General features: G+C 51.8%; 6 protein-coding genes across 6 annotated transcripts; 2 read left to right on the forward strand and 4 right to left on the reverse strand.

The window, feature by feature from the left end:
- Positions 1-541: 541 nt before the first annotated feature.
- On the reverse strand, positions 542-1,567 carry J4E92_000472 (uncharacterized protein; the record flags this gene model as incomplete). The annotated part of the gene is made up of 3 exons (XM_051491888.1): positions 542-861; positions 922-1,189; positions 1,247-1,567. 3 exons carry the CDS (start codon positions 1,565-1,567, stop codon positions 542-544), a joined length of 909 nt encoding a protein of 302 aa, XP_051357400.1.
- Positions 1,568-1,898: 331 nt separating this feature from the next.
- On the reverse strand, positions 1,899-3,774 carry J4E92_000473 (uncharacterized protein; the record flags this gene model as incomplete). Its single annotated transcript, XM_051491889.1, has 3 exons — positions 1,899-2,666; positions 2,713-2,775; positions 2,824-3,774. 3 exons carry the CDS (start codon positions 3,772-3,774, stop codon positions 1,899-1,901), a joined length of 1,782 nt encoding a protein of 593 aa, XP_051357401.1.
- A 39-nt stretch (positions 3,775-3,813) lies between these two features.
- J4E92_000474 (uncharacterized protein) lies at positions 3,814-4,965 on the reverse strand (the record flags this gene model as incomplete). Its single annotated transcript, XM_051491890.1, has 2 exons — positions 3,814-4,688; positions 4,743-4,965. 2 exons carry the CDS (start codon positions 4,963-4,965, stop codon positions 3,814-3,816), a joined length of 1,098 nt encoding a protein of 365 aa, XP_051357402.1.
- A 1,508-nt stretch (positions 4,966-6,473) lies between these two features.
- Positions 6,474-7,336, forward strand: J4E92_000475 (uncharacterized protein; the record flags this gene model as incomplete). Its single annotated transcript, XM_051491891.1, has 3 exons — positions 6,474-6,693; positions 6,752-7,065; positions 7,121-7,336. The coding sequence occupies 3 exons, from the start codon at positions 6,474-6,476 to the stop codon at positions 7,334-7,336; spliced, it is 750 nt and encodes a 249-aa protein (XP_051357403.1).
- A 798-nt stretch (positions 7,337-8,134) lies between these two features.
- On the forward strand, positions 8,135-9,058 carry J4E92_000476 (uncharacterized protein; the record flags this gene model as incomplete). Its single annotated transcript, XM_051491892.1, has 1 exon — positions 8,135-9,058. The coding sequence occupies one exon, from the start codon at positions 8,135-8,137 to the stop codon at positions 9,056-9,058; it is 924 nt and encodes a 307-aa protein (XP_051357404.1).
- A 4,400-nt stretch (positions 9,059-13,458) lies between these two features.
- J4E92_000477 (uncharacterized protein) lies at positions 13,459-15,165 on the reverse strand (the record flags this gene model as incomplete). Its single annotated transcript, XM_051491893.1, has 1 exon — positions 13,459-15,165. The coding sequence occupies one exon, from the start codon at positions 15,163-15,165 to the stop codon at positions 13,459-13,461; it is 1,707 nt and encodes a 568-aa protein (XP_051357405.1).
- Positions 15,166-15,447: the final 282 nt, after the last annotated feature.

Below are 15,447 nucleotides of genomic sequence, written 5' to 3' on the forward strand. Positions count from 1 at the left end.
ACGACTGACGCCGGAACGACTACTTCAACTACCGAGGCTGGAGATGACAAGTCATCTTCAGTGATTCCCACTACGTCTACTGTTACAACGCCTCCTCCAGACCCATCGTCCACTCCACAAACAACTCTTTTTTCGTCTTCGTCTGATGCAACTCTCTCTTCACCCACCGCACTACCCTCCATTACAGCAGAGCCTGATCGCGGTCTAAGCGTACCAGCATCGATCGGCCTGGGTGTTTCTACGGGCGTTATTGCGATTTGTGTGATAGCCAGTGTGTTGTGGGCGATATACGGCCGGTATCTGAGAGATTTGTGGAGGGATACTGGACGTGGGGCTGGTGGGACGGATGGGAGGAGGTGGTGGAAGAGAGGGAGACGGGATAGTTTTTAATTTTGATTGGGTGTGTTTGGATAGGTGTTCATGCCTCCAACGAAGACGTGAAGAACCCGATTTCCTTCCAAGCTCAGCCTTGACTTGACCCTACTTGTGAAGCCAACTCGTTCATTCCCTAGCTACCACTAGATCCATCAGGCATGCCAACTTAGACCTCAATATCCGGCAGCTGTCCCGGCAAACCCACAGGGCTATCCTCCAAAATCCTCTCATGGCAAAATAACAGGTTACTAACAAGTAAGACCCACATGAAGCTCTCCCACAAGCTGGTGACCAACACCGAAATCTTCTTATACTCGGGGATGAAAGCACCCAAAGGTACGTCCTGCATCTCCGCAATGGCAAGCACCATAGTCTGAGCGAATGCCTCTTCGAGAGAAATCTGAGACGTAGGGTTCATCACTGCTGTGGCGTTGTGCCCAACGAGGTCAGCCCACGTCTGATCGGACCAAGCGAGAGTACCAGAACCTATAGCGAGTGGTCAGTAGAAGCAAAAAGAGTGATGGTGGAGAGCGCGAGGTGACTTACTCCATATTGGAAAGCCTCCGCCTACATACTGGCCCAATGACTTTGCGGATTCGGCGATGATACTGTGCAGACTGGCTTGCCCTTTCCAGACTATGGTGTCGTAGTCATTGTAAGCATCCCGGCCACCTTTGTCGTCGGCCGGCAGCGCGATGAAGTGGCGGTTGAATCGACGCATGTTGACGGGAATCAGGCCGATGTAGAATTCCATGAGGTCAGGTTGATACCAGGCGTCTTTGTGGCGGCACATGACCCATGGTGTCTCGTCGCACTGCAGACTCGTTAGCACATCGTCATTTAACAACAACAGACATCATTTCAAACTCACATCTTCATACGTAACCTCGAACATCTCAATAGCCTCGACTTCGTAGCCTTCTTTAGTAAATATCTTCTTGCACGCGTAGTTAATCTTGCTGTCGTTCCACATTTTGACCTCGTTTACTGTCGGGTGCGCCAGCTGTTTGACCAGGTACTCGCTCACGTCCAAGACTGGAGGATTGAGAGTGGGCTTGTCGACGGGTTTGGGCTTGTCCTTGTGGCTGAGAAAGTCTGGCATCGGGTCGTTGGACTCTCTTGCGGGGGCTGTGCCGACGGCCATGCTGGTGATCGCGGTAAGGCATAGCAGAATGGCTCTGGAGAGCATCATGATGGGGATATGTGAAGTATTTAATTGATTGTAATCGTTGTGTGATAAGGCTGAGACGGAAAGTGTGGTGTAGGAAGGTTTGTTACTGAGAAAGACGGGCATGATATAGATCTCACCTGTGCTCCAGACGGCGCTAGTAGTATCTGCAATGCGATGCTGGCCACTGAGGTGGGAGACTGAGATGGCGGTCAAGGTGAGAGAGATTATTACATCTTTTAGTAACAATCGAACAGCAATTACAGGACCATGCGCATCCTGATAGGCTCAAGAACTGAACAATCCTTTTCGAAGAAACCCTACACTCCGCAGAGAGCACAAAGAGCCTACATCACTAAGCACTCGCAGCAACTATTCCACCGCGTGTGATGTGAGGTCTTGCAGCGATTTTGTCCTCCAAGTCCAGCAATGAGAACCTGGGCCTGCGATATGTGTAGCCCACGAAAGCACCTTTCTTCCTGATCTCCAGAACAGTTTGGCTGACGTCTGGATCTCGGAGAAGCTTGTCACGAGGTCGTTTCTTTTCCCGTTTGCGTCTCTTCATGTCCCGCAATGACTTCGCGAACCCTTCTTGAGCGGGCGTAGCTGCACCATCATGCTGGGCAGTCGGCTGGACTGGAGACGTAGCATCATACTCACCATCTCGAAGTTCTATCGCAGGGTCTGCCAGCCCTCTGAGAGCTTCGTAGCTTGAAGAGTCGAGATGATCAGACGCGCTCATGATCTCGGCCTCATCGTCGAAGTATTTGGTGATTGGCTGACCGCCGTGAACGCGTGGTACGAATGGTGGACGAGTCAGATGCAGTTGTGACCACTGAATGTTGCGGAAGAACGGGTGCGACTTAATGTCTTCGGCATCGTTGGGGTAAACAATATGACCGGTGGTGTTGACGTTACGATTGCGGCGCGCACCGGCAGCTTTGTCGCGGAGGACCCAGTCGTTCTCACGGTATCGCTTAGCTGAGAGACGATCTTGTCTGTCCTCGAGCAGTCGCATCATGAGGTCGATTGCGTTGCGTGAAACTGGCATGAGTGGGACGCGGTCGATGTTGGGACGGGCATAACGTTGGTCAGATGGGAATCGCAGCCACCTCCTATGATCCTGAGCGAGTCAGCACCAGAACGCAGCGTATCATAGCCAAACCTACGAGTATGCGCATCTTCGTAGCTTGGCGGTTGTCGCAGAAGAAGGGCGTGCAGCCGTAAAGGCACTACGAAATCGTCAGTGTAAACAAGCATGACATCTCATGCCCACATACCTCGTATAATATAATACCAATGCTCCACCAGTCACAGCGACCGTCGTAGCTTTCGCCTCGTATGACCTCTGGTGCCATATATTGGCTCGTACCAACGACACTCTTGGCGAATTCACGCCTCTGCTCTCGATTTAACCAGTCGATGATAGGTCCATGCGTTGAGGCTTGTCTGGTGTGGTAACGACCGCGGGCCGCTGCGCTTCCATTGACGAGATTCATGGTCTTGTGAGCGTCTGATCGATCCTTGTCTTCTTCAACGTCTTGTGCGTCGCCTTTGACATGTAGATCCAAGTCGCGGAGTAGACCGTATCGTTGCTCGTTGTAGTAAGTCTGGTTGTGAGCCCAATGTCCATCAAAGGCGAGGCCAAAGTCGGAGATCTTGAGATGGCCAGACGACGTGATCAAGAAGTTGTCGGGCTTGACATCGCGATGGATCCAGTTCATCTTGTGTGCCTCCTCGATGCACAGTATCATCTCTGCGAGATACCACTTCGCGACGTTCTCATCGAGGATGTCTTCGCGAAGAAGGAGGCCCAGGAAGTCGCCGCCCATCATGTATTCCATGACGAGATAAAGGTTGTTGTTGTCCTGGAAAGCAGAAACGAGGGGAACTACCCATCGCGAATTCTCTGACGCGACGAGAAAGTCTCGCTCTGCTCGCAAATGTCCCTCTTGGCTATTGCGAAGCATATCCGACTTTCTGATGACCTTCATGGCGAAGACTTGCTTTTGTCTGCGGATGGTCGGGGAAGGCCTATCAGTTTTTGGCGTCAATGAGCCATCGAGATATCCCATACTGCAGCTGCTTCCGCGTAGACTGCCGCAATTGTCGCTCTTCTCGCGGACGAGACGCACAACACCGAAGCTACCTTTCCCGAGGACTCTTACGATGTCGTAATTGGAAATGTGCACGCCTTTCATCGTCTGACGCGCTAGGGTATTCGACTTCATGACACGGGTTTGACGCAGATGATGCGTCTCTGCAAGATACTATTCTCGCCTTTTGGAGTGACGTTGCTCGTTCGGTATGGCCATGGTGAATACCTTCCGTTCCATTTGGCGGCGACGCATAGATCGTGGTGTGACCTTGGTACCGAGAAGCTGATTGAAGTGTGACTCAAAGAAGATCTTCGCCGCTGCTGCATTCTCAATAGTCGCAACGGAAGGCTCACACAGTCGCGGAGCGTCTTGACGTGGAAAGACAAGGAATCTTGGAGGCAAACGTTCTGGGGTCGCCTCACAATAGAGCGCAGGTTGATTGTCGGTTATATGACGACCGTTCTGACTTCGATAGGTGGTTTCAGCAGACAGCGGCGCGCCTGATGAGACCAACGATGTCGGTGCAGTGGACTGGCTAAGCGGTGCGACGCTGCTGGAGGGGCTCAGGACACTTGATGGAAGCGAAGGAACCTCTGACATGGCGCTTTTGGGCGAGGTGGCAGTTCGCTGATCATCGCTTGGATGCTTGAAATGGTCTGTTCGAACCATTGGCCGAGAGCTCATTTTGGGTCGACGTACCACCGTATCGTTGTTCATTAGGGCGTTGGAAATCTTGGCGGTGAGTTGCTGAGAGAGACTTGGTGTTGACCAGCTTGTTGTCATGGGTGTAGGAGGCGGGGTGCGGGCTCTTGGTATAGGTTCTGATTCACCATCGAAGACGGCAGCGTTTGTGAGTTGGAGTAACGATGAAGAGTCCGGATCTAGGGAGAGAGCTGGTAGAGTCATAGGTACATCGGGAACGACAGGGCACTGTAGAGGAGAGTTGGAGTAGGAATTGATGTTATCGACACGTTGTACGTCTGCTGGTTTGTTGACCGTTGACCCAGTGCTACCAAAGGTAGCCTCGCCGGAGCTTGGAGCGGAACCTGTTGGTACTATCAGTAGAAGCCAGGAGGTACCAGGCAGAAATGGGTAACAACTCTTGCCATTGCGGAAGATTGAGAAGATTCTGATGCTTCCACGACGAAGTGTAGTAAAGGTACGGCTAGCAGGGGTGCTGTTGCGCCCCTGTAGGTTCTTCGTGGAGCCGCTGGAGTACCCTTCTGCTGATCGCTCGATGACGCGAACCTTGCCTTTATCACGAGATAGTTGTATCGCGTTATGGGCTTCCTTTCTCTTCCGCGCTGGGACGAGCGACAACATGTCACTAGCTCTGGTGTCGGGTGGTGATCGAAGTTAAGATCGAACTGAGTAATAATGTTCGATGGAGGCCGCGGTCATCGAAGAATATCGATGCAGGACGGTTGGTGACAAGCAGAGCCAGAAAGGACCTGTAAGGTGGATACTATTTACACCTGCGATGTTGGAAGGCATGACTTGAGTGACGAGGCAAGAAGCCCCATCGCAGGAAGGTGGCCGTGGTCTCTCAGTGCTCGAGGAAGGCGCTCATGGCACCACACTTGGCAGCATCAACAGCGGTCGTACCTCACGCAACCGCTATCCCGGACGCCAGAATCAACGAACCCGTGCACCCTGCGTCCAACACGATCGACAATCTCATGGCGCTTGGCTAAAGCGATGCTTGTTCGCTGCTAACCCCAGTGCGCAAAGATGTTCTTTTGCCTCAAGCAAGGGGAGTACGAATGCGGTACCTCGCGCCGTACAGACAGGCACTAGCAGCGAACCGCACGAAAGATGGCACTGCGCGGATGGTGTGCTGGTGCGCTCGGCACGACGCGGGCCCAGAAGAGATGCCTTTTCAAGCAATTGGTTATTGCGAATGGAGGCTTCGTTCGTCCCGGCGCAGTGGACACTTCCAAGCGACCAGGGGCGGCGAAACAAGCTCCCAATCAGCATCGTCGACACTCGGCCTTCCCCAGCTGTCGCACTGCAGCCCTCATGCAGCGATATGAGGATAGAAACATGCGCATGTTGACGGCTGGGGATTATATTGCGGCGAGGGCGTTGATCGCCGTTCGTTGGGGGCCAGTGGCGGCTAGCTGACTGTGCGCGCGATTGTCTGCGTCTTTCAGCATTCTTCTCCCATGAACACAGACGTCGCCTACGCGGTGTAGCTGCGGCGTTTCAAGATTCTGCATCACGCCTTGGTCACACTATCACGGCCGAGTCGCGCGGATGAGGGCATTTTTCAGATCCGGAAACCTTCCTCGCTGTCTGCTGGTGGGCATGTGGACTCTGGAGTAGTTGGGCGCTTAGAGGTGCCTGGCCGGACTGCCGAGACTCTGCAAAGTCATCACACGCCTCTGCAAATCAGAGGCGCCATGCGCATGGCCACCTCGGACGCTATTCGCTCCGCCGACAGAGGCTTTCCCTCCCGCCCGACAAGACCTGCATACGTGAAGCTCAGTGGTCGCTGGCCCCTGTAGATTCAATATGCTAGCGACGTGCCTATTCGCTGCCTACTCAATGCTTCGAGGGCTGACATGCAAAGGCTGGCCATGCTGGCGGGCCCGTTTTGCTCTGTTCATTCGCCTGAAGCGTCTCTTTGGCGAGCAATGCCATGGTTGCACGAGGCCCTCGAGGCCAAGTCCCGTAATCCATAAGTGCTGATGCCCCCCGCCACCGCACGCTGCCCGTTCTGCGTCGACTACCATCAAATCGTGTACCCCAAAGCTGACGGGTCACTGAATCGTTAAAGACAAGGACTTCCGCTACGCAACAGTCTTTGCTTTCCACATCGCACCGCCAAAATGTTTCGTTTTACCGAGCTCGTTTTTATCGCCGCTACCTGGTCACTCGCTACTGCACATACCGTTATCGTCTACCCAGGATGGAGAGGAAACAACATCCACACCAACGGAACCAAGTCTGACACAGACCCATCGATCCCTGATGGCTCGATTGGTATCAACTACCACGAAGACACCGGCACATATGGATTTCCATACGGCATGCAATGGATGTACCCATGTACGTTTTCCCGATTGGGTATTCCGCGCAGGAGAAGATAACTAACATGTACTTCTAGGTGGTGGCATGCCAATGTCGCAAAATCGCACAAAGTGGCCGGTTAACGGTGGCGCCGTCGCAATCCAACCCGGATGGTTCCCAGGCCACTCGCTCGCCATGTTCTACGTCAACATGGGTTACGGCAACGAACCGCTAAACTACTCGCACACGATGGTCCCAGTCTTCCAGATTACAGGGCCTACAAACCAAGAATACCCCGGTTCCTTCTGTCTACCGCAAGTCCCATTACCTGCCAACTACACACCCCAGGTTGGAGACAACGCGACTATCCAAATTATTGAGCTTGCGCAACACGGCGCTGCTCTTTACAACGTGAGTGCAAGCGCGTGAACATGACAGCCGTATAGTTGCTAATAGATTCCAACAGTGTGCCGATATCACTTTCGCCGAACCAGAGGATGTTCCTGAAGTCAACAGCTCAAACTGCGTTAACACAACAAACGTCGACGACCACATTGGCTTCCAAATCGTATACTCGACAACATCATCGCCAGCGCCACACAACATGGTCGTCAACACCTATGCATCAATCATAGTGCCGGCAATGCTTGCAGCAGCGTCGTGGATTACATGGGTTGTCTAGTGTACGAACCTGACTTTTATCTGCGAATATAGTCTTTTTACGGGCAAGGAGTTTTGGCGCGAAAGATATCCGGTCTCTTTTGAAGCGACGATCTCGAATTGGAGCGTACGCGGTGGTCTGATCTGGGTGGTTGGTGGACCAGCTGTTCAGCAGCTATGACGGTCTTTCTTAGGGGCACATAACACGTTACTGTGCGGTATGATGTACAGAAGATACACATGCAATACCATTCATAATCCCAATACTTGCATTTCCACTAGTCGCTCACTTGTAAGCTATATGCTGTCATGCTTATACCGACTGCAACAAAAAATAGCTTGTGTATCTAAGCCGTCAGCAGGAGGCCTGATCCGCATGCGCAACCCTAAAGTGAGCGGATGGCTTGAACTACAGCTACAGGCCAGATAGCGGACCCCTAATCAAGAGAGGCACAGTTCCCACACAATCTTTACTGTGGTTTGGCGGGCCACAGCCAAGGTCGCCGCCATTCCGCCATCGGAAATCCCGTTCCGAGCCTCCCTTTCCCCACTAAAACCCAAGCAGACCCTGGCCTCTCACGATGATTTTCTACGCGCCCAGGTGGTCCCTTCCCGTCATCGCCTCGCCCTCGATACTTTGGCCACGCCTTACTTAGGCGCCCATGCAAGCCGCACCTTAAGTCGACGACGCGACGATCGGTGTACCTTTTTTGTGCAGTGTGCGTCATTGTGGGTTTGACGTGCGCTTGTGGTGAAGGGAGTATGCGCTTGGGTTTCTTTTCGCCAAGACCGAGTAAAGAAAGGTGCGTAGTGGGGAAATATGAGTAAGAAAGGAAGAGGCCGCGTTAAGAGGAAGGAGGTGCAGAGTGAGGATGGGTGGACTGTCATTACCCATGGCTTGGCGAGTATTTCGCTTGATGGGAAAGGGAAGAAGGAGGCAGATGCTGGGTCCTTGCCTACGAAAACAGTAGAGGGGTTGACGGCAGAAAAATTATCGGACGATTTCCGCCTGCTTCAAGAGCGGTGGGAAGATACGCTGCTTGCGAAGCAAGTCAAAGAGATTGTGGAGAAGAAAAGCGCTGATGGCAAAGGGGATGTTGAAGAAGCGGTATGCATTGGCATCGGAAGTTTCAGTCGAGACTGGGCGCATCGGTGGAGGAGTCTCTGGCAGCTTGTACTGTTTGTCGATGCAGTCAACCGGCGTATGTTGTTGATATTCAACCCTTTGCATCCGCCCAAGATCACTAATCTCCACGCAGTCAAAGACGAAATCAAGGACACCAAGATACAATGTTTCGCCCAAGACCCAGCATTCACAACCCTCGACATCGAATTTCTATCGTACCTCTCCATCACGGTCCTCGACTCCGATCTCCAGGCCCACATCACGTCCAAATCCTTCGTCTACTCGCCATTTGTGGATTGGTATCTTCTCCTACCGACTTTCCTCAAATCGAAAGACCCGGTGTTGTATGTAGGCAACGAGATCCTGGACGACTACAGTGTGTATGCGCAAACGAAGGAGAAGAAAGAGCGATTGGAGGAGTGCAATGAGGTGGGCAAGAAGTGGATAAAAGGCAGGGAAAAGGTGGCGCTAAGAGAGTTTGAGAAGCATGGGAATGCGCTGAATGGGATGGTGGTTTATATGAGGGAGAGTGATGAGGACGCGGAGGGAGAGGAAGATACTGAGGCGAGGCCTAAGAAAGCTCATGATAAAGAGAAGACTCCCACGGAAGACACCTAGAGTATCAGACCGATATACCCACCCTGGAGCGTCTTGATTATAAGCCTTGGTTTCAGTTGGGTTCCGGCAAAAATTCGGAAATCTCAACCAAAGTACACCTCTGGAGCTAGCATATGATTTAAGCTTGCCGATTTCTCCATCCCACTCAACTTACCAAAACTCTCAAAAGCTCGACGACAAACGCCTGCTAGAGCTCTACCTCCACAATATCGCGAGATCGCAACTTCCACACTACGCGGCAACGACGCGTCAAGGCCACCTAACCGCTCGCGAACACAAAGCCACGAAATGACGATGCAAGTAACCAACGAACACCAAATGCACACGCGGTCAGAGGGTCAATCGTCTTCTTTGCATCAAGGAGATGAAGAGACTATCCCGGCGCCTGTGCCGGAAGACAAGCTAGCCATGTAAGATGTCAACTCACTGCAGTCTGGCATTGCTAACTAAGTAGCTCACAACGCAACGCATCTGTTTCACCTCTCCTACGCTTACCAGCCGAACTCCGACTCCAGATCTGGGAATACTCCATGAGTTGCGCCTATGTAAAACTCAGATATCGCATTCGCTGGAGGAGCGGAGCACATTCCAAGCACCATGGGATCCCGATGAACGATGATGGCACCCCCGCAAAAGATGTTGCTCTCCGCTTACCAGCGACCTCGAGGCAGATTCACGCGGAGACCCGGTTGCTGATCTTCGCCCTCACAACTTTCAAGATTCCTCAATTTTACCAGGCTCGATGGATCTCCGATCACGCGTTGCTACGAAACATTCAATCCCTTCGTGTATCCAACGCAGGCTTGTGGCACTTCAGATTAAGATATCGAACCTCCATCGATGGTCGAATCTTCAATCAAGTACCCCATCCTAAAAGTGGTAATCTCACTGAATCGTTCCCACGTCTGGTACACTTGGAACTCGCTCCCCGCACCGCGGACGGCCTCCATGATTTCGACCACCTTGATCCAGAGGACGAGGAAACCCGCACAATGAAAGGAGCCGAGTTTTACCGTAGGCTACTGGAGCAGCGGATACGGGAGCGAGAGGGCAGACCTTGGCTGACTTTCAGTTGGAAATGATCTATAGAGCAGCTGGCGCTTTCGATAGCTGCAAATGATCACTATGCTTGTCAGCCTCGATACTCGAGCTCGCTATGTCCATTTTTAACGTCATATGAGGCTCCGAAGGCAACAATGTCATAGGGTCTGGAAGGAGAGGCTCTGTCATGGGCACATGGTAGCTACAATGTAATGAATACAGGGTCGAGAAAGAGTCGCTACTGGAGCATTTTAATGAAAGAGGAACTGTCATATCAAGCACCGATAGCGCACAGACAACACAGGCAGGCGAAATAAGCGCCCTACTACCAGATCAAGTTTTGTGTACCGCTGCTCAGCTTATCCACTCTATCACATAGCTCTATCGACATAACTGCAATCAACCTCTATCGCCCTCCAACGCTTCAACATGAAACATACTCCAGAACCCGACAATTCTGCGTCAATGTCGCAGCAGCAGAACAACAGCAACGAGGCAGTGATCTTACCAAATGGGCTCATGGACGTATCTCACATGTCTGAACACATCGCCGCAATGTCGGTATCTCTCCCGTCTAAGCTTTGCCACATTACTAACGCAAGCAGTGCTAATCGTAACACGACATCATCTCGCCTTCTACAACTCCCCGGCGAACTCCGGAACCAGATCTGGGAGGTAAGACCTGGATACACGACATTTGTTTGTGATATACGCTGACGTTGCCTCTCGATGCCTACAGTACACATTAAGCTATCCATATATAAGCCTCTTGTCTTCCTCCTCCGGTGTGTTACGCGGGTGGGCATACACATACGCAGATATCGAACAGCGAACAAGCTACAGGCCACTCAAATCAGCGCTACACTTGCCCGAGACCTGTCGCCAGATCTACAACGAGACAGCTACTTTAGCGTATCGCCTCAACGTCTTTGTACTGAATGGCCCAATGGCCGGGGGCGATTCCACGGGCAACCTATTTCGCTTGTCTACCCATATGCTCGGTATTCGGACGATCCAGGTGCGTGACTACGAGGTGAACTCTTTGCTACTTCATTTACAGGTCGGCGATGCGCATATCTTTGCTGGACTCTCTGGCTTACGGCGACTCGAGATTGTGCGGAATAAGCCGAAGATTAGGCGGCAGCGGATAGGGATACTAGGTCAGCAGCTTCCGGTTGAGCAGCCTTCGGTTGAGCAACGCCTTCGGGCGTATGAGGGATTTCAGGACCTAGAGATAGTGTGGCTGGCGCAAGGAGGATAACTTTGGAAAAATGTGGATAGCCGCTTGGAAATGGGCGAAGAGCGACACTGACTCAGAGGTCGGCTCAGAAAAGTGCTGGGCGCGAGCGGAGATCAAGGCGTTTAGTAGACACACCCACGTCAACCAAGAAAAAAGCCGAACAGGCCTGCAGCCTACATTAACATAAAAACCTAGGAGATAGGTGACCTAGCGTTGATGTATGCTCTTAACCTGTTCGGTTTTTTTCTTGTATGAGGTGCACCAATCATCATGTCCTAGTACATTCCGATCAAAACATAGCATACTGATTCTTACGCCACCCTTGTCAATCTATACTGGCGTTGATTTCTCCAAATTGTCGCTTACAAAACTCATGTTCTCAAAGCCTGTACGCCGCACATCATCGGCCTCTCAAAAGGAACATGTCATTGAACATTCGACGCCTAAGATGAACGAGTGCTAGAAGGGATGTATTCATCATCTATTGGCGCCTCTACACCGCTCCCACGAGGAGTATACAAACTTTCATTTCCTCGCCTTGACTTGCTTCTTACACAGGCTCCTTCTACCTCAGTCTCTCAAAGAGACCAAGTTATATGTTCATGTGAGCACTCTGCCTCTTTTGTCCACCTATTTCAAAAGATCAAAGTATCGCTACATGTGCGGTGTCACGAAAATCGTACTGCGCATCGGTTTATGAGAGCCTTTCCTGCGGAGCCTCTCCAAAAGCAAGGAAACATACGAGACCATGGCGCGTTCCGCCTGAAACTCGATGCTACATACTACTCAAAGAACGACTTTTGACTGGCGTGGAAGTAACGTATCCATGAGAGCAGAACATGCGACGTCAAAAGAGCAGCGCATCGTCCTTATGTCTGCGTTCGCCTCGGGAGATGCGTATAAAACTGTCTCCGCACTGCTGTCTCTCTCTTCCTTCTGTCATGTTAAACTTGCATGCAATTTCTAAAGCCAAGAAAAACAGGTCCATGTCCGCGCCTTCTCTTTTTCTCAAAAACGAACCGACAGCCCCCGTATGGTCCAGGCTCCCCCCCCCCCTCTCTAGCCACGGAATGAGAAACATCATGTACCGATTTTAAACATATACGACCGCATACAAAAAGTGCTGAAGCAGCAGAACATGGAAAGATTGTGCTTCCTCGTTCAAAACATGTCGGTTCCCCGCGATGGATGCGCCCTCCGTACGGCTCTGGACGCATATAAAGCTGCCTCTTCACCCCATTTCTTCTCTCCTCTTACACATCACTCTTCCCTCTTTCTTCTCAAAAACCAGGGACTAAGATACGCATGGGTTTTCTGGTCTTTTTGCCCTTTCGCACCTTGGATATTCACAGGATATTCATGTGTTCTATCCTACTTCCAAAAACTCCCAGCGGACAGATCATGTCTGACCAGGCAAGATACTGAAGCTTTGTACTCTGAAAGTGGTTCCTATACATGGCATGTCGTTCCCCACTCGCAACTGCTCTTTCGATAGTTACTCTCAAAATAGAAAAGCCAGAACCGTCATGTGGAGATGAAGAGAAGCTGTCCAAAAGAATGGATCCGCAAATCGATGTGCCGTCACTCTCCTCGCCTCAGCTATAAAATCTGCGCTTTTTGCTCTTCATTCTTCTCTTATCCACACATTCCAAAGTTTTTCTACAAAAATGGCACGCTGTCTTGGGCATGACTGTGGGCTCCCGGTGTGTTCTAAAAGACATGCAGATGTTTCTCATGTGTTCAAATGGCACAGCGCATGCCGTCATGTCTTCCTGTGAGGAGAGCATGTTGGAACTGGTCATGTTATTACGACAGAGCCAGCGGGGAGCGCATGGTACCAAAACGAGTCAGGGATGCTCTCATGTTTTGGTCGAGAGGCGGTCGCTGTTGAGCTTGGAATGAAGTGTGGTGATGATGATGATCGTCATCGTAATGAGCTTCGATATGAAACGACTTCCGTAACATCGCATATTCATTGCATTCAAGACATTGGTAGAGGGAAATGACATTTCCTCGACCAGAAAGAGGTATTCTACTCCATGCATATCCCACCACTCAGTGTCCACAAACACAGCACAGGCTCCCTCAGCCCCTCAGTCCACCACCTTCCCATCACCATCTATTTCCCCATACCCTTAAGATAAGCTTCCCACCCATCCTCCAAAAGCGCCTTATCCTTACGCATAACCTCCTTCTCATTCCCCTCCATCCAAACCCTCAACCTCTCCCGAATCGTCTTATCCTCTGCACCAAGGATGCGCACAGCAAGCAGCGCAGCATTGGTCGAGTTATTGATACCAACAGTAGCAACAGGCTCGCCACGCGGCATCTGAGTCATGCTAACAAGACTGTCCCAGCCATCCATCACACTCGCCTTGACAGGGAGACCGATAACGGGAAGTGTGGTCCACGACGCACACATACCGGGGAGATGCGCTGCACCACCCGCAGCTCCAATGATGACTTTCAACGAAGTCTGGGAAGCCGTCTTGGAGAACTCGCGGAGCCAGTCGGGGGTACGGTGGGCGCTGGTGATGCGCGTGGTGAAGGGTATTTGCAGCTTAGTCAGGATCTCTAGGCCGGCGCGGAGGACGGGGAGATCGGAGTCTGAGCCCATGATCACGGCGACGAGAGGCTCTTCTTTGGAGCTTCCTGAGCTGCGTGATTCGACGGTGTTGCCCTTTTGGGCGTCCACAAAGTCGACGAGGGGCTGGATCTCACGTTCGGCGGCTGCGAGTGTGGGGGCTGTGATGGTGATATGGCCCATCTTGCGGCCGGGACGCGCATCGCCTTTTCCGTAGAGGTGAATTGATGCGTTTGGTGACTCAAGAGCCTTCTTCGCGACTTGGACGTGGGAGTCTGGCGTCTTGCCGCCAAGGATGTTCAGCATGATGGAGGGCTCGCGGAGGCGGAGGCTAGACTGGGAGATTGGTAGATCAAGGATGGCTCTGAGGTGCGCGTCGTATTGCGAGATGGGGCAGGCTTCGATGGTGTAATGTCCCGAGTTGTGTGGACGAGGCGCAATCTCGTTGATGAGTAGACTGTCGTCCTTAAGCAAGAACATCTCAACACCGAAGACACCCTTGCCTTCGAAAGCACCGATAGCTTTCTTGGCGAGCTCCTGCGCACGTTGTGCGGTCTCCTCTGCTACGTGCCTGGGTGGCGCGTATGTAAGCTTGCAGATGCTGTCCTCGTGGACAGTCTCAACAGTGGGGAATGTGAGCACGCCGTCCTTTGTCTTTACGACCATGACTGCGAGCTCCATCCTGAAGTCCGCCCAGCGCTCTGCATACAACGGCCTCTTTCCTAGCGCCTCAAATGCTGCATCAACGTCTGCCTCCGTCTTCACCACAAAGTTGCCCTTGCCGTCATACGCCTCTGTTTTGCTCTTGAGCATGAACGGATAGCCATATGACGAACCTACTTCCTTCAACCCCGCAACACCCTTTCCTTCGAGGTCGATGCTATCTGCCACATCCACTCCATGCTCTTTCAGGTATTGCTTTTGGGCGTATTTGTCTTTGATGGTCCGTAGTGTTTTCCAGCTGGGTTCAACAACGACCTGCCCCGCTACCTCTTCCAGCATATGGGTATCGACATGTTCGATCTCGACAGTGACGACATCGGATGATTCTGCGAGTTTCTTTACAGCCGCTGAATCCTTGAAAGATCCCTCGATATGGCCGTCGTGCGCTGATATCTGCTTTGCTGGTGATGCTCCGACGTCCAGGACATTGACTTGAACGTTCAATCGGTTGGCAGCCTCGATTAGCATACGGCCCAGTTGGCCGCCGCCTAGCACTCCTACTTTTCGACTGTCGACCATTTTGCCAGAGTTGTTGTCAATGTCAAGTCATTCAAGTGATGCAGTGACTAGTCGGGGCATTACGTCGGGTGGTTTAGATTGGCTAGCGCTGGTTGGCTGAATGTGGGGGAGCCGCAGAAAATTTAGCACGCGAAAAACTTCGTCGTTCAACATTGCTATACAGTGTTACCTGATGCGGCCAAATTATCCTGCATGTGAAATTTGTGAATATTTACAATGGTAAAACTTAGTGACGACATGCACGTTAAGGGAAGAGATAGTTGTTCATGATTTAACCATGAG

The sequence above is a fragment of the Alternaria infectoria genome (assembly GCF_024043175.1).
Source record: "Alternaria infectoria strain BMP 0036 chromosome Unknown scaffold_1, whole genome shotgun sequence".
Lineage (NCBI taxonomy): Eukaryota > Fungi > Ascomycota > Dothideomycetes > Pleosporales > Pleosporaceae > Alternaria > Alternaria infectoria.